Source organism: Callithrix jacchus, chromosome 5 (genome assembly GCF_049354715.1).
Source record: "Callithrix jacchus isolate 240 chromosome 5, calJac240_pri, whole genome shotgun sequence".
Classification (NCBI taxonomy): Eukaryota; Metazoa; Chordata; class Mammalia; order Primates; family Cebidae; genus Callithrix; species Callithrix jacchus.
This window is the reverse complement of record NC_133506.1, coordinates 95,342,273-95,365,809: the sequence shown is the minus strand read 5'-3', so window position 1 is coordinate 95,365,809 and position 23,537 is coordinate 95,342,273. Positions and strand designations below refer to the sequence as shown.

At 52.4% G+C, this 23,537-nt stretch overlaps 1 protein-coding gene across 4 annotated transcripts in view; it reads left to right on the top strand.

Moving 5' to 3' along the window:
• Positions 1 to 9,129: 9,129 nt before the first annotated feature.
• TBX4 (T-box transcription factor 4) overlaps positions 9,130 to 23,537 on the top strand; it is a 32,050-nt gene continuing 17,642 nt past the window's right edge. For 2 of the 4 annotated variants that reach the window (XM_035300701.3, XM_035300700.3), the window contains exons 1-4: positions 9,130 to 9,289; positions 13,181 to 13,366; positions 14,224 to 14,318; positions 22,509 to 22,628. In XM_035300701.3, the coding sequence (XP_035156592.1) occupies positions 13,184 to 13,366; positions 14,224 to 14,318; positions 22,509 to 22,628 (398 nt within the window). In that variant the 5' untranslated portion in view covers positions 9,130 to 9,289; positions 13,181 to 13,183. Of the gene's footprint in view, positions 9,290 to 11,701; positions 12,013 to 13,180; positions 13,367 to 14,223; positions 14,319 to 22,508; positions 22,629 to 23,537 lie in introns of those variants that run through there. The other 2 variants (XM_035300699.3, XM_035300698.3) reach the window with 1 other exon arrangement.

Sequence of the window (23,537 nt, the reverse complement as noted above, 5' to 3'; positions counted from 1 at the left end):
CAAAGGAGAAACTTCAGAAAATGCACGTATGCGGGGATGGGGGGTGGCGGTGCTCAGGCCTAGGGACTCCTTCCTATCCTCCCGTCGGGGGCCTGTTGAATTTCCCAGAGGAGCCACAGCCCCGGGTCTGCCTCTCGCGAACCTATAGGCTCGGGTCTGCACCCTGTTCCGTGCCAGTGTGGGCACAGCTCCAGGGCAGAGCACTCCTTGGACAGCCCCCCGGCTTTGGAGACTGAATGAGGGAATGGAAAGTCTTACTGTGGAGGCCTGACCAGTTAACAGAGCCCCAACATGCCTCTGACTCCTTAGAGAAAAGACCAACTGCAGCAAGAGGGGTGGAAGCTAGATGTGAGGAGGCACTTCCCAGATTGATGGAGAGCTTATGGGCCTTGGAGGCAAGGAAGTTTCCTGTAGGCCTTCAGCTGAGTGTCTTTTCTTCATGAAATCTGAAAGGTTTTGGTCACTGAGCAGTGAGCAAAGCCCCTTCTCCAGTTTCTTCCAAATCTTCCCACTGATGCCCATATCAAGCCTCCTTCCACTCCCATTTCCACTGTGCCCTTTAGAATTGGATACTGAAAAACCTAAGCACAGAGAGAGCAGCTGTGGGTGAGTGGGACCCCAGGCAGATGGGGGATGTTTGAGAAAGAAGGCAGCAGGAGACAAGGACCTTGGTGACATGGGATTGGGGCACACAGAAAGCTCCAGGACGCAGCTTCTTGGGACCGCAGTTGGAAAAGAGGCTTGAGCTTGGTACAGACTGATGGAAGGGCCCTGTGATGTGGGGAAGGAGTGGAAGGCAGGAACGATGTGCCTTTTATTGGCGTTTCATTCAGCTTTGTTGCCATGAGTCATTTGGCTGTGTGTTTATATAGTGCCTTCATAGTAACAAATCAGACTCCACCAGGCACAGTGGCTCATGCCTGTAATCCCAGCACTTTGGGAGGCTGAGGCGGATGGATCACCTGAGGTTGGGAGTTCGAGACCAGCCTGACCAACATGGAGAGACCCCATCTCTAGTAAAAATACAAAATAAGCTGGACGAAGTGGCGCATGCCTATTATCCCAGCTACTAGGGAGGCTGATGTGGGAGAATCACTTGACCCCAGGAGGTGGAGGTTGTATTGAGCCGAGACTGTGCCATTGCAACAAGAGTGAAACTCCATCAATAAATAAATATAAATTAAAATAAATAAATCAGACTCAAGGAAGGAGAGAGAATGGTGTTCTGAGCACCCCAGGCAACGCTTTAGTGTGTCCCTCCATACCCAGGGCTGGATTGCCTCTGGGGCAGTAGATCTGTGCCCAAGTAGATGGGATGTGGGGTAGAAGCAGAGGGTTCTTTGCCCAGCGGCCTGTTATAGGGGGTTTAATTCTAGATAAAAGCACATTTTTCCTTATGGTCACTTGTTTTTGACATAGTCAAGAATTTGCCTTTTTTAAAAATTGTATTTTATAGAGATAGGGTGTTTTTGTTGTTGTTTGTTGTTTCTTTGTTATTTGTTTGTTTTTCGAGACAGGGTCTCACTCTGTCACTGAGGCTGGAGTGTAATGGTCCAATCTCATCTCACTGCAACCTCTGCCTCCCGATTTTAAGTGATTCTCCTGCCTCAGCTCCCAAGTAGCTGGGATTACAAGCGTGTGCCACCACACCAGGTTAATTTTTATATTTTTAGTAGAGACAGGGTTTCACCATGTTGGCGAAGCTGATCTTGAACTCCTGACCTCAAGTGATCCACCCGCTTCAGCCTCTCAAAGTGCTGAGATTACAGGCATTAGCCACTGCACCAGGTGGAGATAGGGTCTCGCTACTAAGTATATTGCCCAGGCTGGTCTTGAACTCCTGGGCTCAAGCAATTTTCCCACCTCAGCCTCCCAAAGTGCTGGGATTACAGGCCCGAGCCATTGTGCTGGCCTAATTTGCCTTTTTTGGCCAAGGCTGTGCTCTCAGCTAGAAAGGGCCATCAACATCATCTTTGCACATGAAAAGCTTACAGCAGAGTCTGTGTGTACAATGCTCTTCATTCCATCAGCATTGTGTCCTGGTGAATGAGCAGCTCACTCCAGGTGGTGGTCCTGCTGGCTTTCTTCCGGTAGCTAACATGGTAGGAGTCAGCAGGAGACAGAGAATGCTATTCTTAGGAGCATCAAGGATACTGGAAGTGCCCTCTCTTAGAAATCTGAAGAGAGAGATGATTAAGTTTTTGGTCTCTTGGTGAGTATTGTATTTTTTAGCAAATGAACAATAATCATAACCAATAGGTTATGATCTTGGATTCTCCAGCCTTATAGATCCAATGACCTCTTTTCTTACCGTGAGACCTCAGTGAAGTCCTATTTATAATAATCATACTACTATTAGAGTGTTACCATGTGCCAGACGCTATACATATCTTTTTATATGTATGTATACACATAACTCAACACCATGAAGTAGGTTGTGTTATCTCTGTTTAACAAATAAAACTGGCTTAGGTTAAGAGACTGGAGAGCGGTTTATTTAAAAGCTTAGGCACTGAAGATTTAGACTAGTTTGGCTTTAAATCCTGACTTCACTTCCTGGTTGTATGGCATTGGGCAAATTATTGGACCTCAATTTCTTCATCTGCAAAATTGAGCTTATGATAGTAACCACCTGATAAGGTAGTAAGGTTGAAATGAGATAACGCACACAAATTTCTTAGAATTATGCCAGGCAATTGTAGGTGCTCGGTAAACGCTGGCTATAATTGCAAGCCCTCAAAGCACTTTTATCTATGTGCTGTCACTTCACCCTTTCTACCACCCTATGAGCCCCCATGCAACCCTGTATGAGGTGGGTGTTAGTATTCAATTCATTTACAGATGAGGAAGCAGAACCTTAAAACTCTGCTCTAGCCTTGAAACTCTGACCTAGAACATGCTATTGGTCCCTCTGTAAACAGACCTGAATTCAGGCTTTTAAACGTCAAATTCAAAGCATTTTCTGATACTTGAATGCTAATTTATTTTAGCTTCTCATTCAGAAATATCCCCAAGGAGCTGAATTTAAAGCCAAATTTGGATTATCTATGCTTAAGATAGATAGAATTCAAGAATTAGAATTCAAGAATTTCTCCCATTCTTGAATTCTAATTTATTTTAGCCCCTCATTCAACAATATCCCCAAGGAGCCGAATTTAAAGCCAAATTTGGATTGTCTGTGCTTAGGAAGAATGCAAAGGAGAAAGGGAAAAAAGGGAGGTGTTTTAAAAATTAAATATCTCTGATTTAGAACATTTTTTCACCTAGCACGACCCTAGCAGATATACCTTCCTCTGGTACTAAGAATATTTCAGAGAAGTCTTACTGGAGAAAATGGAAGGAAATGGGGATTCAGGAACATGTTGTGTAAGAATGGGGGAGGGGAAATCTGACCTTCTACAGAAAATCCACTGAAGGAAAAGGTCTCTGAATCAGGAGGTCTACATTGCTCAGGCTATGCAAAACCCTGACTTGATCATTCATTCCTTACCTCTGTAGGGTCTCAAATGAGAGTTAAAGGAGGGATCCACCTGTGCTGCACTGTCTCTGCCCTCAGTACCAAAGGCACTCAGACCCGTCTGCCTCCCCCAGCTCAGAGATCAAGGCAGCCCAGTCCTCAGTTCTTTCTACATGGAAGTTTCTAGTTTTCCCTGGTGGGAGAAGGGCTGGGAGAGCAGGGTGAGAGGTCAGGTGAGCAGATCTGCATCTGTGGTGTGAGGGGAAGCACCTGCAGCAGCAGCTGCCACCTCTACCCATCCCCTGCTCGGTCCTTCTTTAGCCTCCCAGAGGGAGCTCAAGCTCCTGCCCCACAGCCGTCCTGAGTTTGCTAATCTGAATGGGATGTGGGCTGAGGAATCTGGAACCAAAACTTGGGGCGACTGGGTGACAATAAAGCTACAGGGGGACAGATCAAGTCCCTGCTGCCTCATCCATACTTTTCCTTTTGGAGCTTAATGAGAATCCCTGGCCTTAGACCACAGCATACACAAAATGTAACTGGGAAAGAAATGAGGAGGGATTTTGTGTCCTGGTTTTGGATTGGAAGGCTTGGGCACATGCACACTCAGGTAAGTATCTTTCATTACGGAGTAAGGCACTCAGCACTGAGATGGTGAAGCAAAAGGGTGGCTTGAACCCAGAAGTTTTTGAGGCTGCAGTGAGCTATGATTGCATGCCAGCCTGGGCAACAGAATGAGATCCTGTTTCTAAAAAAAAAAAAAAAAAAAAACACTGCGCTTGGAACTTGTACATATGCTTCAGGAATATATTTGGCTGTAAGTAACAGACATCCATCCAGACAATGATGAAAAGAAATAAGGTTTATTTTTCTTGTTTGTAAAAAGCAGGCTGGCACTGGTTTAACTGCTCAATGATGCCATAAGGAACTCAGGCCCTTTCTTTTTTTTTTCTGTGATATCCTTGACATATTGACTTTGATCTTTCTTGCCTTAAGGTCTCTAGAGAGTGAGAACTTCAAGGATTTCATCTGCAGGGGAAAGGAAGACCACATCTTCCCCTTTATCAAGAAAACAAAATATTTCCCACAACCTTTCTCCCCTCCAGTCTTCCGTTTAGGTCTCATTGGCCAACACTGGATTACGGGGCCATCTCTAGCTACAAGAGAGACTAGGATAGTAGAGAACAGGATTTTCATGATTTTCATAGACCAGTGGTCCTCAGCCTTGCCTGGAACTCCTGGGCTCAAGCTATCCTCCCACCTTGGCCCCCTGAGTAGCTAGGACTACAAGCAGCGCCACCACACCCAACTTTGGCTCTACTCACAGAGATTCTGACTCAGTTGGTCTGGGTTGGGGCTTGGCACTGGTATTTATTAAGTGATCCAAAAACCTAAGTTTTTTTTTTAATTGTAATTGCTTTTTGCTACACTATGGTGCCAGCTCATCCTCCAACAAAAGGTCATCCTCAAAGTCACCCCAGGCTCTAGGGAGCCATCTCACTGTGCTGACTGGCACCCCCCACTTATCCTGTAGCCCCTGCTCTCTCTGGGATTGATTATTTGGGTGACTAATTAGTCAGTTTGCAGGTCATTCATTAATTAATTTGCAGTTAGTGATGGGTTAGTCAATCAGTTGGGTAACTAATAGAATGGTCAGTTGGCCGTTCCTCCTGTTTTTATGTGTCTAACACATAGTAAGCATTTGATATTTCTTTGGATGAATGAATCCATAAAATAGAGACAAAATGGAGTTAATTCATTATCAAATGAGATGGCAGCTGTGAAACCACTTTGTAAATGATAAAACACTGTACAGATATAACAATAAACATTTACATGAGAAACTACTTTATTATTATTATATTATTATTATTATTATTGAGACAGAGTCTCATTCTGTCTCCCAGGCTGAAGTGCAGTGGTGTGATCTTGGCTCCCCGCAACCTCTGCCTCCCAAGTTCAAGCGATTCTCCTGCCTCTGCCTCCTGAATAGCTGGGACTACAGGAGTGTGTGACCATGTTCGGTAAATTTTTGTATTTTTAGTAGAGACAGGGTTTCACCATGTTGGCCAGACTGATCTCAAACTCCAGACTTCAAATGATCCACCCACCTTGGCCTCGCAAAGGACTGGAATTACAGGCGTGAGCCACCGCACCCAGCCAAGAATCTACTTACAAAATTTAGGGCCAGGACAAAGTCTGTTCCTTCACCATTCACTAAAGACTTACTCTTTCCACATTTCTGACATGGAGAACTACCATTTTGCTCTGCTGCTCATAAGCCAGATATTATTCTCAATTCTAATAACTTTGCCAGCATTTAGTGATAGCATGTATACTTTCTCATTTTTCCTTGATCCTAATGTGTTTTTCTACTTGTGTTTTAATTAGCTAATTTTGGTTATTTGGTTTTTGTTTGTTTGTTTGTTTGTTTTTTTAACTTCACCAGCTTTGTATTTGCTGCTGCCCACAGCGGCCGTATCACATTACCTGCTAGTCCCCAGAGCTGCCCCAGCCACTAGCCCTGTGACATCGTAGCCCAGAAGTGGGCTAGTCAGCAAGCAGCACCCACTCCATCCCAGGGGGCCATAGAGAATGCCCCTCCCTTCCCAACCCTCACACTAGCAGCTGAAGCTGGGTCACCCCTCCTGCTTTCCCACAATAGAGCTTTCTATGTTCAGCCATGCTACACAGGCACTGTTTCCCCCTAGCCCTCCTCCCCAGCACCTCCCTGTGGGGGGCTGGACCCCGCCTCCTCCCCAGCTTGGAGGCGACAAGGCACGACCCAGCACCTACCACGGAATGGCTCCATGGTCCCTGGGCCTCTCTACAGCCTTTTGGGGAAAGGAGAAAGGTAGAATACATTTTTGAAGTACTTGGGAGTAGTCTCTATCAGGCACCTACCATATGCCAGGCATTTACAGGCATTAATTTTGGCAATCCTCACAATCATCCCCATTTTACACGGGCATTAAGGGACTTGCCCAGGGTCACCTAGCTGCACGGTGAGCAAGGAATCAGAGACAGATTTCAAAACTAAGGTCAGCCTGTTACCAAACCTGAGCACTTTCTCCCAAGACAACCCAAATCAGTGTGACAGATGCGTGGTACGTCATTTATTTGTTTAGCTAGTTGAGGAAGATTTTTATACTTGGAACTCCTTAAAGTAGTTTTGGAGAAAAAAAAACTGGTCTTTTCCTCTTCCACACAGGCTCTTTTTCAGTAAATACTATGCAGCATCCATTAGAAGCTTTTCTATTATTTTACATAGAACTAAGAAGAAAAAACGCTGCTAATTAAACTATGACACACCATTAGCTATCAGATGCATCCCAGTTTCAGAGTTATCAGAATGTAAAAAAAATGTGTGTCTTAGAGTCAGTGGACTGAGGTATTCCATTCTAATAATGGGGAATGTGCACACAGAGCCTCTCTCGCTTACTCAGTTGGTGGCTGGTTTTCCCCTTCCTTTTCACTGCCAAAAGCTTACCTGTTCCTTCCATATCTCATTTCTCCATGTCATCATGAACCTGTTGATATTAATTCAGACTGTCTGCCACGAGTCTCCAGAAAGCCTTGCACTTAAACGAAGGTTCCAGTCTAGCTTTTTTTTTTTAATTAAAGAGCTATACTACATGGTCTCATTATGAACATCCTTCAATGATTGTCAACAAATTCCTTCCAGAGTCTGGCCTAACTCTCGTCTTCCCGTAGTACCTGGTGATTCACTGCCTTCCCTGTTCACCATTTCGCACAGTAGTTGGTTGGTTAGCCTGTCTACTATTTATTCGCAAGGGATTTCCCTACAGGCTGTTGGATAGGGCTTGGGAGGGGGCTTGTGAGCAGAAGCTGAGGCATGTCATCCAGATCTCTTACCACAGGAAACACGACCCCCCAGGCATCTTCTGAAACGCCAGGGCCTTCCTTTTCTCCATTCCAGGAGTCCGCAGGATTGGGGAAAGATCCAGCATCTCCACTCCTCTTAGATATTACTTCCCCTCCCTGGTTTGAGACTTTATGAGAAGAGTGGTGATGGGTGGTGGGATCTGGTACTGTAAGGATGCTAGGGACCTGAGCAATGGCGCACTGATGAGCTGGTTTTCAGGCTCCTGACAGCAACAGCAACTGGCTTTTCTGAGTTGGTGTTTTGCTTCCGCCTTTGAGTGCAGGGTGGTAAAGGAGGCATTGATGCTGGTTTTCCATTTCCTAGCATTAGAACAGGGTCAGACCCACCCAGGAAAAGAATTTCCCCAACCCCTTCCCTTCAAGCTGATTTTGAGGTCAGAATCCAGAAAGAGACAGAGGCTGGTTGAGCACAAGGTTGGAGGGATGGAGGCAGCCCATGCTAAGTGCCAAGGGACCACTCTGGGGATCCTTTTTGATGAAAATTCTGGGGCCTTTGCAGATGGGTGGGCGGGCCTATTCCTGCCCCAGGATTCTGGGCATATGACAGGCGGGGAGGCTGGGGCAGAGGCTGGGGTCCACATGGGTCTGTCTGCCAGTGGAACTGCAGAGTCCTGTGGCAGGCACAGACAGAGAGAAACAAGGGTAGAGGCTGGGCAGGGAGGCCTAGGAGCTGAGCAGGCCTCCCTTTCTGAGGCAGGAAGAACCGGCTGGCTCCATGCAGTACACTCCCCGGTCTCCATTTCCTAGACCAGGGCAGGTATCGAACTTCCTCTTCAGCTCTCTAGGATCTCAAGGAGCTGCCGCGGAATCCTGGCCGTGGGCCGCAGTTTCCCCAGGAGGCTCTGCCAAGCCTGGCACCTTCCAGCCCGGCCTGGGCTCGGTCAAGGCCTGAGCCGGACTCGGCCCCGACTCAGGCCGACCCAGCACCTCCCCGCCGCCGCCGCCGCCCCGCGCCAGGCCACCGGGCTTCCTCCCTGGTCCTCACCCCTGACCTCCGCGGCCGACTCCGAGGCGCGCCGGGCCGGGTCCAGCGCCCGCGGCCCCCTCGGCCAGACAAGGAGGGCAGGTGAGCAGAGGGGCCGCGCCCAGACCAGGCCGTCCCCAGGTCGCCCAGAGCGTGCCCGGGCCTAGAGGTGCGAGGCCGCGTGGTGGGCATGGTTGGGAAGCAGAGCGTGGGCCTGGGAGGCGCGTGTGCGCCTCGACCTCGGGATCCGGGCTCACAAATGAACGGCGCGTACGGCTGGGAGCTGGGCTTGGGGAGCCGGGCTCTGCGGGCCGGAAGCCCGCGGCCGTGTGTCGGTGGAGGCTCCTGCCTGGAATCTGGCGCCTGCAGGCGGAGGCCCGGCCCGGCCGAGGAGCGCCCCATTCTTCTGGCACGGCGGGGCCGGGCGAGCCCTTTTGGTTGTCGAGCCAAAGCTGAGAGCCGCGCGGCCGCTGGTCCTCGCTTGCTGCCGGTCTAATCTAAACCATGCGGGGCTCCCAGCCCCTACCCAGGCCCTGGGGCCCGAGGGCCAACGGGAGGGCACTGGGCCGCGCGGTGGAGGAGCCAGCGGCTCTCGTAGGGCTCGGGGTCCCGGGGACCGCGACGCCGGGGAACCCTGGAGCCCCCCTCCCTGGGGAACAGCGGGCGCGGACTGATTGACGGCGGCGACGTCAGCGCGGAGTGGGGGGGGGGCGGCCCCAGAGGGAGGGAGGGAGGGAAGGAGGGAGGAGGAGGAGGGAGCTGAGGCCCCAAAGTGCAGCCTAGGAGATCAAGGGCCCGCTCCAGAGCAGGGATGTGTCCAGCCCCGAGGGCACGGCGGGCAGCGGGACCCTGACCCAGCGCCACGGAGTCGGAGCCCCGGCCGGCCGGCCCGCGCTCCTCCGACCCGAGTCTGCAGGGGACCTCGGGCCGCTGTTGCCTCCGCATGCGGCACCGCAATTAGGGTGAGTGTCGGTTCCAGCCGAGTGGGGACGAGCTGGGAGTGCGGGGCTGGGGCCACAGGGGTTCAGGGTTAGGCTGCAGGGTCGGGGAGGATGAGCTGGAAAGGGGTGAGTAACGCGACCCGGGGAAGAACTTCAGGGGCGGTCAAGGTTGCGGGAAGGCGGCGCGAAGTGCCTTCGTTCGTGTTGCCACCTCGGCCCGACACCTAGTAGTTGGGGCAGAAGCCCTTCTCTCTGAGTAACGCGAGGAATTGGGTCTAGGGACCCAAGAGCCTAGAAACGGTAGCGCCAGCACCCTAAGAACAGGGCTAAGCCGTGACAGGCGGAGCGGTGCCCTGGAAATTGGTGTTTGCAGAATGAATATGCAAGGCCAAGAAAGAGGGCCGGGTACTGAAGCGAAAATCCATGTAGAAATGTGAGTGATCAGAACATTGGACTCAGAGCCTTTGATGGAACAAGATAGTCAAAATTAAAACAAGGAGCATTATATATAAATAATGGTCGATGATTAAAGATTATGAGAATGTGAGCAATTACGAAAGAAAGGGCTAATGGCATAACTGATATAACACGTAAACTTTCAAATAATAAAATCATAGTCACTTTCAGAATCAACTGAAAATAGTAATCACAGTTTTAAAAGGATTAAAGACAAAGTAATTCTAAATCGAGGAACAATTTAAGGACTGTTGTATTAAAACCAATAGCATTAATACAACACACAGTAATAGTGTAACATTACTGAACTGTAGGAAACTAAGAAACTATAGGAGAAAGATGAACAATGAAAATACTATTAAGGGAATACTATTAGTGATAGAATAATATAATGTATTATTGATACTATAGTGAACTATTTAAACAAGTATTAACTAAAATCTTAGGAGCAATAGTAATATAAATAAAGGCATATTAACGAGAATTGCTGGAGTAATCTGACAATTTATGACCAATGTATGAATAGTCACAAGAACATTATAAATAATGGTTGATTAATAAGAAGTATTGTACCAATGTGATGAAAATAATCAGAGTATTAAGAGCTACAGCAGTATTACAAAGTATGGCAAAATAACAAGGGGTAATGATGTGATGAAAAATAACCAGCAAATTAAGATCTGTAACATTACAAATAATTACAAAGTAACAAGCTATTGTCAGGGTGTGTGGAAAATAATACCTGGAGCGTTATGAGCAAGCGTAACAAAACATATTGTGGTTAGATACAAGAAGTATTATAAAGATGTGGAGAAAATTAACATGAATTTCGAGAGCAATTATATGACAAGTTACAGTAAACAAGAAGTTATTGAAACAGCGTGACAAAGTATAAACCAAATGAAGAGCAAGCAACAGAAACGTATTAGGGATACAACGCAAAAATAAAAGTTAATAATAGATTAACCGTGACCTATTGGAACACTATGTCACCTCGATATTGGTGATAGTATTATAAATGTGCCAGGCGGCCCTGAAATGATAGAGCAGTGACAGGAAAACAACAAATGTAATAACGGTAAACTAACGAATCAAACGAGAGCTTTAACCACGCAGTATTAGAGACACAAAGTAATCATAATCCACGCGGTAGGATATTCTCAACGTTCCCAAACTGACCAAAATACTACTCTGATAATAAGGACAATTAAAATATTTTAAAACAGTATGAAGTAATAACAATTCCCCCAGTGCAAGATACATATCACCAGTAACCTAACAGTGAAAAGAAAAAGCCCTTTCTCTTTGCAAAACGAGGCAGCTGAAAGCAATGGACCCCATCGCAAAGGGAGCGGAGGCTGCGGGCCGCGCCCGCTGCGGAGTGGACGTGAAGGATGAGCGCTGAGCCCTGCCCAGGCTAAGTGCGGGATCCCGCGGTGCCAACGTCCGAGCGCGTCCAAGCTCGAGGTCTGAGAGGACCGCGGGGACGGCCGCAGGGCTGGAAAAAAAAAGGAAATTGATGGGGAGCTTCGGAGGGGGCAAGCTGTGGCGAGGTTATGAAGTGGCTTCGTGGCCGAGAGAAAAGGAAGAGGCAAACCCGGAGCCCGGGAAAGAGCACCGCGCAGGCCTCGTCCCCAGTCCGAGCTGCGGGACCTGCGTCGGTGGACAGGGGCGGTGAAGGAGCTCCTCACCGGGCAGGACCGAGCACGTAGGACTGAGAGCGCAGGGCACGAGCCGCAGAGCTCCGCTGCACCTCTCCGGGTGTGACGAGAGCTCCATAGAGGACCCCGTGGCCATGCGAGCCATGCGCGAGACGCCTCCTCCTTGCATCCCGCAAGCCGCCACACGTGGGACCAGCCGATCGATCGGTCGTTAGCGCCGATCCCGCCGGGGCCCCAGACATAGTCGGACCCAGCGCGCTGGCCCAGGCGGGCAGCTACCCCACTAAGGCAGCGGTCCCCTGTGCAGGGACTCCTGCGTTTCAGAGGCTCGGCGCCCCCGCTCACACGTGCGGGAGGCGGGTGCTGATGCTGGCCACGTCCAGCGTGTCTCACTCCCTGTGGCTGTAGCCGAATACCGGCCAGCCTGTCAGCCTTATCTTTATGGGTTTTTCCCAACCCGGACTGGCCCCGGCCCCTTTTTATCTCCTCGGTTGCACTTGGCTTGTTTACTTTGCGAGGCCCTGGGAGTCGAAGTCTAGGCCGGGGATGAGGAGGCCTCGGAACAGAATGGGCGAGAGGCCTGAGCCCGGGGATGCTCCCAGAGGGCCCGGGGAGAACGGAAAGAAGGTAGGAGGAGAAAGGCAGAAAGGCAGAAAGGCGGAGCATTCGGCCCCAAGATGGGCCCTCAGACCTGTAGAAAGCCGCACTGGAGCGCCCAGGTCCAGCAGGATGGGGGAGAGCGGAGAGGTGGAAAGAAGCAGCGGAGGGAGCGGCGCACACCCCTAAGGGATGCGGGCAGGCTGGGCTCTCATCCGGATGCCCAGGACCTGCTTCGGGCAGGGAGCAGACACCTGGGTAGGGGAGTGAATCGGCTAAGGCACCCGGGAGAAATGTAGCTGTGCCAGGCAGGGCTAAGTGGTTCCTGTGAATGGGCCCAGCCTACCCGCTGGGCCTGGTCCTTGGCTGGGAAGGGTGTGGGTCTTTAGGCCCAAAGCAGAGGCCTGTGGCGCTAAAGTGTGCCTGAGTGAGCTTGTGGTGAGAACGCCAGCGCCAGGCAGGGAGGCCCTGGCCAAGGGCAGGGCCTGAATCAGTCACCCAGGAGAGTGTGGCTGCTCAGGCGAATGGGATGCTGTGTGAGAGGCTGTGCTTGGGTGTGAGGATGTCTGTGCTAGAATGGGAAGAGAGTGTCTGTGGACGGCGAGTGTGCTGGAGTGAAACCTTTGGTTCAGGAAGTCTCTGCCTCAGTGCTGTCCCAGAGATTGGGTGAGGGCAGATGGGTGAGGTGAGCCTGAGGGGCCGCCCAGCCCAAGGCCCTCTCTGCACACAGGTAGGGAGCTGCAGACGCCTGGCTCTCCTTTCCTACATGGCCAGAAAGTGTCCTGGCTGTCCTGGGGCCCACAGAGAGGGCTGGACCCTGGTTATTGGGGAACAGCCGAGAAGACCCAGGCCTCAGGCTCCACCTGAGCTCAGTAGGAGGGAGGGACTCGGGGTGCAGCTGGGGCAATGCCGAGAGGGCGGTCCTTCCTCCAGACCTACTCACCACAGAACCCCACACCCAGGGGCAGGCAAACACTGAACTGGCGCAGACCCTCCCAGGTCCACAGCCCTAAGGGAGGAGGCGAGGGACCTGCCCTCCACGCAGGCTCCCTCCTCCAGCTCAGGAGGGGGCGGGGTCCACGTGTGCCAGGGCAGCCTCTGCGCCCCGCACGAAGCCCCTGGAACGGCTGGAGAGGGCCACGGGGCCTCTGGCGAGCGTGGACCTGAGCGAGTGACTCGTTGTGTGCTGTACCCGCAGGAGATGCTGCAGGATAAAGGCCTGTCCGAGAGCGAGGAGGCCTTCCGGGCCCCGGGCCCAGCGCTCGGCGAGGCCAGCGCCGCCAACGTCCCCGAGCCCGCGCTGGCAGCACCGGGTCTCAGCGGAGCCGCGCTAGGCAGCCCCCCGGGCCCCGGGGCCGACGTCGCCGCCGCCACCGCGGAACAGGTAGGGCTGCGCCAGCCGTCGGATAAAAGTCGGGCGTCGGTCTGCCTGCGGGGCAGCCTGTGTCGGTCATTCCGTCTGATTGTCGGCAGGACTCGCTTTGGGGGAACCTGTGTGGGTTCAGGACGGTCTGCCTATTCGTTCTCCACTGGGCAGGGCTCACTCTCTCTGCCTTCTGGGTCCTTCTCCACTTTGAGCCCTTGGGGCTACTCTGGGACGAGCTAGAGCTAGAGATAGATGAGAGAGGGAGTAAGAGAGAGGGAGACCCCTGGAGACCCGGAGCACTGGAGCCAGCCAGGACCAAGTGTCCGGCCCCAACAACCCGGAAAGGGCCTGGGACCGAGCGGAGGGCAGGAGGAGGCGACCCCGCAGATGCGCATGGGAGCCGCTGCGGGGCTCCGAGGCCTCTGGGACATCGCCGAGGGACTTCACAGTGATAATCGGACGATCACAGCGCGCGGGATGCTGCGTGGGCATCTATGTGTACTATCCGCAGGCGCGAGCCTGGCCGAGGGTGCGTGCGCCTCTCCCTGCCTGTGTCTGCCCCACGAGCCTGTGGCGGTGGCCCGCCACGGAAATGTTCATGAGTGTGCAGGAGTGTCGTCTAACCTGCGCTGGCCACTATGTGTCCTCTGCGGGTCCCTCCGTAGGTGCACCTTCAAAGGAGGGTGTTTTAGCCACCGGTTAGTTCTTTTAAATTCACGAATAGTTCAAAATCATTCAGTGAAACGAAATCTGGAGGCGTGGGCTCCGGGCGGGTAGGGTTCCGCACAGCTTTTCGGGTCTGGTTCTTCTTTCCTCAGGCTCCGCGTGGAGCCCTGGGCCAGGCAGACACGAGTCCCTCTCCCTCCCATCCCCAGACCATCGAGAACATCAAGGTGGGGCTGCATGAGAAGGAGCTCTGGAAGAAGTTCCACGAGGCGGGCACCGAGATGATCATCACCAAGGCGGGCAGGTCAGCGCTGGGAGATTTACTTCCGGTGATGGCGGTGGGGAGCAGTGGGGGCCGGGGGTCCCTTAGAAATCCTCTTGGGCCCGGCCTGGTGGCCTTTTAGAGTCCTCTCTGCGTCCTCCGGCCTCAGTGCCACCTCCCTCCGCAGCTGGGGACTGGGCCACCAAAGCCCACAGGGGGCCACCGCAGCCGCTCGGGCCTGGCGGTGGAAGACCAAGGGGAGGGGCAGCGCTATGCAAATGAATGCGAACAGGGATCACGAAGCCCAAAGTCTCAGTTCCAGCACTTTGGCCCTCTGGAGGACTGCTTTGTCCTCTCTTCGAGGACCTGCGAAGGTTTCTCGGGAATGCATTGACTGGGGACCCTGAGATACCTCTCAGTAGATGGGAAGAGGAAACTGGACTTTGCTGTTCAGTATTCATACATTTTCGTGAGTGACTAGAACCCCAAGCTTGTCATCTCAGGGGCGCAGCTCTTCCGTTTCCATCCCCATCTCCGGCCAAAGGGAAAGCACCACGTTGGGCTCCCTGTGTGCTGCTGGGAGAGCGGCTCTCGGTGGCTGCCAGAGAAGGATGATTTATAAAGTGGAAACATCTTTAAAATGCGCTGGTGTCTGTGGGAGAGAACAGGGAGGAGAGGATGAGAGGAGGCATATTCACAGGCAGGGGAGTGAGAGATTCAGTGGGGCTGGTGTCTGGGGTGGGGGCAGGAGTGTGGAGGAGAGCAGTTGTCAGGTGAAGGTGGATTGCTGTGGACAGAGACACTGGCAAGTTCAGGTTCAGGAACTCCCTCCCCACCCACTCTGCCCCTTCCACATACACACTTGATTTCGGTCCCTGGGGACAGATTAGGTGTGAAAATGTCCCTTTGCCCGGATGTGTCTCATAATTGGGATTTTGAAGGAATAAGATGATGAAACCTCAAGGGCCAGGAGTTCGGAGCCAGACCCTGGCCGGTGGGGGGTCCAGTTCCAACGCAGCTACTTTCATCTGTGCAACCTCAGACAAGGTACTAACGAGTCTCTGCCCCCTCCCCACTCCATCTGTAAAAGAACAAATCTTGCCTCATACATTGTATGTAAAGCACTGAGTTCCTGTGACATGCAAGCACTCAAGAAGTGCTAGTGAATAATATGGGCAATAATTAGAGACGTGTCTGGCATCCTGCTCAGCATTTTCTTCCACGTTTTAGAGAACTTAGCTCTGCTGAACCGCTTAGGGAACGACAGACTATTCAAAGGAAACACAAAGGCAGTTGGTTTGCTGTGTGCAGTGCAGGGGTGCTGTGGTCCTTCCCATCTCTGCTCACTGGCAGGCCTTATAAAGTTTTCTTTATTTTGTTGAGGGTAGCGTTCTGGGCGCTTGGCCACCCTCAGGTCTTAGCCAGGGAGGTGGCATCACCACTCAGGGCCTCTATCAGGGGAGGAAGTAGGTTTACTTTAGTGCCTGAGCTTGCTGCATTTTGGGGATGGAGCTAGGGAAGGAGGATGCATTAGGGGGCTGGCAGAGGGTACCACATGGAGCTGTCATTGGGGACAGTGGAAGCCAGGTGTCACAAGGCCTGCCTCTTCCTGGCTGAGTGCACTTGGGCAAGTTACAGTCTCTTTGTAGCTCAGTGGTGTCAGGGAAATGGTGACTGAAGACCTATCTGCTGTCCTTTCCTTTTCTATTACTGTGAGACTCAAACCAGGGAATCATGTGGATGATGCTTGGTAAATGGGTAATCCACGGGGTCAAGTGTGAAGGGGAATGGGGATCATTCTCGTGCCTGCTGATGTGAAGAGAAGGTAAGAAGAAAGAGAAAGGTTCAGAACTTCCACTTTTAGGCAGCAGAAGTAACTTTGTCTCTTGAAAATAACTGGCCAGCGTGTTCTCTGTGCGTGCCTGGCCTCTGCCATTTTAAACAAAGGGCACGTTGTGGTTTTCCTCAATGGGGTTTCCTGCGTCTTCATGGGTCCTCCTCCTCCTCACCCAACACATACACTTATGCACACACTTCCAGAGGTGGCCAGCTTCAGGCAGATGTTTGTGCTTGATCTCAGTTGAGGCTTAGAGATGGACCTTAGGGAATGATAATACTTTTAAAATGTCTGTGATAATGTTGGCCAATTATGGAGCCATCACAGCCTTTCCCTCGTCTGTCAGAAAGTTGTCCTTGCACCGAGTCTAGTTCTTAAGAAAATCACTAGCCTCATGCCCCTAACCCCTCACCCCTCACAGATGCCCTTTCCACCTTCATTACCTGCCCCCACCTTCAGCAATCACTTTATTGCTCTGATCTGCTTTACTCTGGCTGTGGTTCTTCAACATCCTGTCCAGTGGCGCTCTCCCTGCTCCCTAAATTCTGTGTGCCTCTACTGGAACCCTTCTTGGGACATTTCCATTTCTTAGTCTGGGCCTTTCTGCTAAACCTGGAATCATAGGTTCCTAGATGGCTAGAGCTGGAGGAGAACCAAGAGAACATAAACCAAACCCTAGAGAAGCAAAGTCAGTCAGTTGCCAGGTCCACACAGGCCAAACAGATGAGGCGCCCCACCTCCAGAACACAACTCCTACTTTGATAAGTTCCCTTGACAGCTTTTTTATGGGGTCCTATTCTGTGTGGACTGTGGTTCTGCTGTAGAGACCCTGGCTGATTAGGGACATGATAACTGCCACCTGGCTGGGCAGGAGCAGGTCCTGGAGAAGTGGACCCAGAAGTTCTCAAGCCAGTTTGGGTTCTTGGGTCACAGGCTTCCTTCCTACCTTAGCCCTTTGGGTCCTTGAGAGTCTTGAAGGTCAAGGGAGAGAATCCCTTTCACTGGATAGTGACTTTGAACTGACAATCAATTTGGGCGGGTGGATAAAATGTCAGTCGCCATGTGAGCCACCAGTTTCTGAATCCTCAGCAACCTCCACGTCAGGTGCAAAATGGGGGCCACAGGCCGCTGCAGTCCATCTCAGCCTCTCAGGTCTCTGCGCCCAGAGGGTTCATGCTGATAACTGCAGACAGCAGATTCCTCTCTTGGCCTCCTCACATCCCTGCCAAGCTTGATCCATGTGAGAAATTGCATTTTCTCCCAAACATAGATAAAAGTGAGCGCCACAAAAAAATTAAATATAAACCTCCCCAAAATGAAAATTGCCTAACCGTCTCACTGCCCTTCTCCTAGGTCATGGTTTTGCCACCAGATAAATCTCCACTATCAGCCTTCATAGCCTGTTGAGTTCAATGTTGCTTGTGTTAGTGACAGTGAATTTGCGTTTGAAAAATGAACTACCGATGAGAACTCCTGTTGAACCTGTATTGTTTGTTATTCTGAGGCAAGGATTTGGCCCGGCTTAATCCGGGGCTTCAAAGCCAATTGCCCTCACTCTGTATACAGAGCGTCAGAGCCCAGTGGCGTGGATGATAAGAGAAGTAAGGGTTGAAGACACTGGGAAAGTGGGTTGGGGAGAGAGTGCTTTGATCTCTTTCTAAAGTATTTTCTGAAAGCAAAAGTCTATCAGAAGGAAGTGCCTTTAAAAAAATCTAAGAGAAGCAACTGATCTTCCAAAAAAACATCCATTCCACACACTCACCCCTCCCTCCCTCAGGGAAAATATTTCTTAAATATGCTTTGGGTGAATTAGAAAACTGTGTGTGTATGCCTCTGTGCATGTGTGCGAAACGTGGAAATTGGTTTAATAGCTTCAAAATCAGAACTCATTTGGCTACAAAAGGCTCGGTCTCAGTGTAGGTGGCACCAGCAGTCCCACTTCTAACCCCAGCCTTGGATGTTGGGCCCGGACCTCTTCCCAGCACACCCAGGATTCCTCCTGAAGACACCCCGATTTCCCCCAACATCAGGAGAAACAAAGAGTTTTCAGGGGATCCCTGCCGTTTTCCTGTTGTTGGTTCTTTTCAGGCTCTGGGATCCAAAAATTAAATATGTGTACACATATATACACATGGGAGGGTGGTGTACACACACATACATAATTTTTAACCTAAATGTATTGCAGTGGAACATTCCTACAGAAGAGCCCACACATCTTAAGAGTGCAGCTTTACAGGCTTGCACAAAATGAACACACTCGTGTAACCTTCATCCAAATAAAGAAACAGATCATCACCACCACCGCCCCAGAATCTTTCCTGTGTGCCTGCCGGTCAGTGCCGTCTCCACCCTCCAAGCCGCTCTCTAGACTGCTGACCCCTTCTGGCTGGTGTTCCCCCTACACTGAGGGAGGATCCGTGTAGCTCTTCCTGGAGTCCCCAGGGACCTCCGAGAAAGGCAGAGCTGCGGTGGGGTTGGGGCTTGGGGGACCCTCCAGGTGGAGAGAATCTAGGGGTGCCCCCTAGTCTCTGTCCCTCTTCCCAGAAGGGGGCTGCGAGTAAGTCAGCGCCTTGAATTTGGCCACCGCTTTGGCCAGGGAGCTCCCGCGGGTCTCGAAGCACAGCTAGCTGGAACTGGCGTGTCCCCACTCAGCAGTGAGTTCGCAGTTACGGGTTTGTTGCCAGAATTAAAAAGCCCCAAACCCTTGCCCCGCGCCCGGCGCGCCTCCAACACCGAGAAACGTCCGAGGAAGCTTATCTTAGCAGTTCATTCTAAAGCCATTTCCGAGTATGAATAGATAAAGGCTCCAGCCCCGCACCCTTTCAGAGCCTGTTTCATGATCAGAGGAGAAGCCCCGGGCTTTCATCTCCTCCCGGGCCGGCGAACAGGCAGCTTGTTTATTCCCCTGGCGCAGCCGTTTCCGCGTCTGGGTTGGGGGGAGTCCCCGCCTGTCTGGGGGCACGGGAGCCCAACAGGGTGCGGGGAACTGGGGGAGCATGGAGAGGGTGCGTGGGGCGCAGAGAGAAGGCGAGGGGCACGTGGAAAAGGTGCCGAGGGGCTGGGGAGAGGGAGGGGCCGGAGGACTAGGTGGGAGCCGGGAGAGAGTGGGGGGCGCAGGGAGAAGGTACAGGGAGGGGAGCAAGGGAGAGCGCACCGGGGGAGGGTTCGCTGGGGCGGGCCCAGAGGTAGACTGCTGAGTGCCAGGACAGGCAGGCTTCACCGGACAGCGACAGCGCTGGTGGCAGGGCCTGCGTGGATACAGAGGCACTCGCAGTGCCTTCCTTCTTGGTCACCCCTCCCACCCCAACACACACATGCAGGAGGCGTTGCTTTCCACCTTAGGGTGTTGGTTTTTGGGAACCTTCTATGTCATAAGTAACAGAAAAAATTTACATCTCACTCCATCATTTCGAATTTTTCATTAGAGAGGCAGAGCCCAGAGGAAGTCACAGCTCCCAAACCCAGCCTGGCCTCTGCCGCCTGAGGCACACAACGCTGGTGAACACCCCCAAGTCAGGCGTCTAGGCACCAACTTTAGTATCTTCAGGAACCCAAGAGCATATGCCCATGGGGCCTTGAATTCTCCCCTCGACCAGGGCAGGAGGCTGATGGAGGTGGGAAAGGGGGCCTCACCTTCACAGGCAGCCCTTCCCCAACCCTGAGTGGACTCTTCCCCTCTTCTGGAGTCACCTAGGCAGGGAAACAATGGTGACTAGGGCCCCCCACCCCACCCCAGAGGGTCATGTGCATGGCTCAGAAGCAGTTTCCAAACCGGACCCAATCAAGACCTAGACATCTGTTCCATTGAAGGCAATGGACCTCCCTGAGCCAGTTCAGCCTGAGCAGAGGGTATTTGAATTCCCCATTTAGACCAGACATCCCACCATCCCTCGATGCTGCTCTAGGTAGAATGGAATTGGTGGGCAGGGGAGGCGAGGCTGAGAGATACTCACCTTCCCTGTGCCATTGCTCACATCTCCCTGAGGCTGTTATCAGCCAGGAATCTGGCCTATGATCAGTTTCCAAGAGGGACCAGGTCCCAAGACACCAGGGGGGGACGCAGAGCACTGGCTCCTCAAAGGCCTTCCAGAAAGCACTTAGTCAGTGTCAGCCTGGCCTCCTGGGCTGCAGAGATGAAGCCCAGCAGCGAGAAAGAGAAGGGGAAGCCCAGGGCCCCTTAGCCTCCTCTCAGCCTAGGCTATGACGCCTGCCGAAGTGGCAGTGAGCCCTCTGCTCCTGGGCCCCTGTGTGGACACCAGCCCTGGAGGGAAACCTTGGCTGCACTCTGCTGTTGCCACCTGGAATGATTACAGGAGACAAGCTGAGTGCAGGCCCCCAGTGCCAGGCCAGCCCAAGCATGGCCAGGGCTGCCCCATTTTGTGGCTGTTTCTGTGGCAGTTACAAAATGGTGGCCTGGAGGGGGCAGGATTCTTGGTCTTCCCCCAGGGAAGGGGGAGGCGAGGCAGCTGCTGCCCTTCCTGCTTCAGCTGTAGGCCCACCAGGAGAGAGGCAAGGCCAGCAAAGGGTGGTGCAGGCTCCAGCTGCGCCCCCAGGCCCCATAGAAGAGCTGGTAAGCAGGAGGCAAGGTTGGGTTCCTGAGCCCTTTACTTCCCCCACTCCTGGAGAGGGGGCGGGGTGGACATTTGAAAATGCTTTCAATTGACATCTGAGACAAATTCTTCCACACGGTTTATAAGTCCCTAGACTTGCAGCTAGAACTTCCCTCCTCCCTCCAGGCACGCACACATCCACACATGCGCACTTGCACAGCACTCACATGCACCCGGTCACACCGCCCCCCATCCCCACATCCCTGGCCTACAATGCTTGCACAGGCCTCTCCTCCAGCAATAGGGGGGCACAGGCGGGGCTGGTGTGGAAGTGAACCCTCCACCTCGGTCAGGGTCCTGGCCTGGGCTTAGAACCTGCCAGCTTATAGAGGCTTTGACCCTTTCCAGAAGCCCTGTCCTGTCCAGGTGCACCTGGTGACAAACTAGGGGCCTCTGATCATCTGTTTTTGGTGTCTTGGACAGCTTTTCCTGGAGCCCACACTGTCTTGGGTTAGTGAGAGGCAGAGAACCACCTGATGGTTTCCCCAGAGTGGACCTGCTGGGCAGCGCACAGCATAGCTCAGGGGGGCTTAGTGTCTTCACGAAGTGTGTTCAGCTAGGTTTGGATCCTGTTTCTCTTGGGGGACACCTTTGTGGAAAATCAGCTGGAGGTGGGAGATGGTGTCTGAGGAGGACAGTGAGAAGTTCTGTTCTTCCCTCTGGTGAAGTCAGGGACCTGCTGACCAGGGGAGGGAGCAGTGCGGGTTTGTGTACCTGCCTTGCTGTTGTGTGTGTGTTTGTGCTGAGGGGTGTGGGGAAGCCCCCCTCTAGAATGTGCCCTCAACCTCAGGGCCCTGGACAGCCTCAGCATGGGCTGCAGGAAACGGCAAACTTCCTGGGTTTTGGTGAATCCAGTTTCGTAGTAGGTCATACCACTTCTCCGTTTACTTTGCTGAGGGTGGAGTGCAGCAGGGGTCTGTGCTCATTCACACAGCAATCTTTGAGATAGGTGGTCATGCTATCCTCGTTTTAAAGATAAGGAAACCAAGGCACAGAGAGGTTCAAGCAAGTCACCTAAGGCACAGAGAGGTTCAAGCAAGTCACCTAAGGCTTGTCAGTGGGAGGCCAGGCTGTGGACCATGGCAGGTGGCTTCAGAATCTATGCCCTCTCTTATCCATGAGGCTCCTGGACCGACTTTCCCCTGATACTCAGGGTGCACAGGTCCAGGTATTCGCAGGGAAAAACTCCCCTGCTGGACACACCGGAATAGCCCAAGCCTAGCAGCGTTTTGACAGCAGTCTCCCGTTTTCTTGTGGGTTGGTTTAAGGCCTAAGGGTTTCCACAGAGGCCTGACCCAGAGGAGGCAGCTCATTGTTTATGGAAGCAGTTGATGGGGGCTTCCAGCCCCCTATATTTGCACCCCAGAACTTCAGTTGTGTCTGGGCTGGCAAAGGACAGGAGGAAAATTAAGGCAGCCAGGTTGGCATCAGAACCTGCTCCCGCAATCCTGACTGGGGTCTCTGTGCTTCAGCTGCTCAAGGCACTAGCCCCAAGTCTCAGGGGATTATGGGGGAGACAATAAGTGAATTTGGGAAATGGTGTAAATTCTCCTCCTGGACACAGACTGATAGCTGCAAGGTTCAGAGACAGCAGCCAGTGACACCTGTTCCCTGGGCAGTGCAGACAGAGGGGGAAGTGAGTTGTGCAGGTCATACAGCTGTGACCAATGCCAGGATCCTGGCCAAAAGGGCAGTATCTCTCGGTGACCTTCTGCCCCTCGTTCACTCTGTTCCATCTCTCCTGGTGTTCTGTCGACGCTCCGCCTCACCCCTTGGCTCCCCAAGGAGGATGTTCCCCAGCTACAAGGTGAAAGTCACGGGCATGAACCCCAAGACTAAGTACATCCTGCTGATTGACATCGTCCCCGCCGATGACCATCGCTACAAATTCTGTGACAACAAATGGTAAGTGGACCATCCCCATGTTGCCCACCTTCCCTCATCCACCCGCTGGCCGCAGGCCCCCACCTGGTGTTTGGTCCGGGGAATTTCCTGGCTACCTGAGTGACTGCCCAGATCTGCAGGCTGGAGCCCACTGCCCGGAACTGGCCGTACTGAGGCTGAGGTGGTCAGGAATGTCTGCACGCCTGCTGCAGCTGGGGTTGGGCTGAAAACCAGCTGCATGTTTGGGAGTTCGGTGGATTGCAAGGGTCTCTACTCTCCTCATGGCCATGGACTGTCCGGTGACAGACAAATCATGAACACTGGCCAGATTTAGACTCTGTCAGTGCTTCACTGTGGGGAAGCTGGGAGCAGTTCTCTTGAGGACATTAGGAACAGGGCCATTACCTGGTGTCTGTTGCTCCATGTCCTCCTTGGCCTCAGGCCTCTCCAGCCATCGACTAAGTGAAGCTCTGCCAGGGGGCTGGTGGATAGGACACTTTGGCGAGAGGCTGAGAGACAGAGAGGTGAAGGGACAAAACCAAACTAGGGCCAGGTCAATAAATTCTGGGCTACCTTTCGTGAGGCCAACTCCTTAGTCTCTGACTGGCCGGGAGCTTGGAACAGTGCTCCAGGATGCTGGGCTCCGTGGCAGGCGGGCCACAGAGCTGGAGAGATTTGGCTAAGGAGGCAAGGTTTGGTGGCCATGTCCTGGCAAGGGCCATGCTTCTGTTTCTTCTCTCTCTGGGCTAGATTAGAATTCAGAGCAGACTCTGGCTGAGGGGAGAGCTACCAATTAATTTCTTACCATTGTTTTGGGGACAAGCCATTTGGGAGTTGTCTAGATCCTCTGAGAAGCTCCCTCTACATAATATAATTTATAACATGTGACAATCATAATCATACCAGGTGTGGTGGCTCATGTCTGTAATC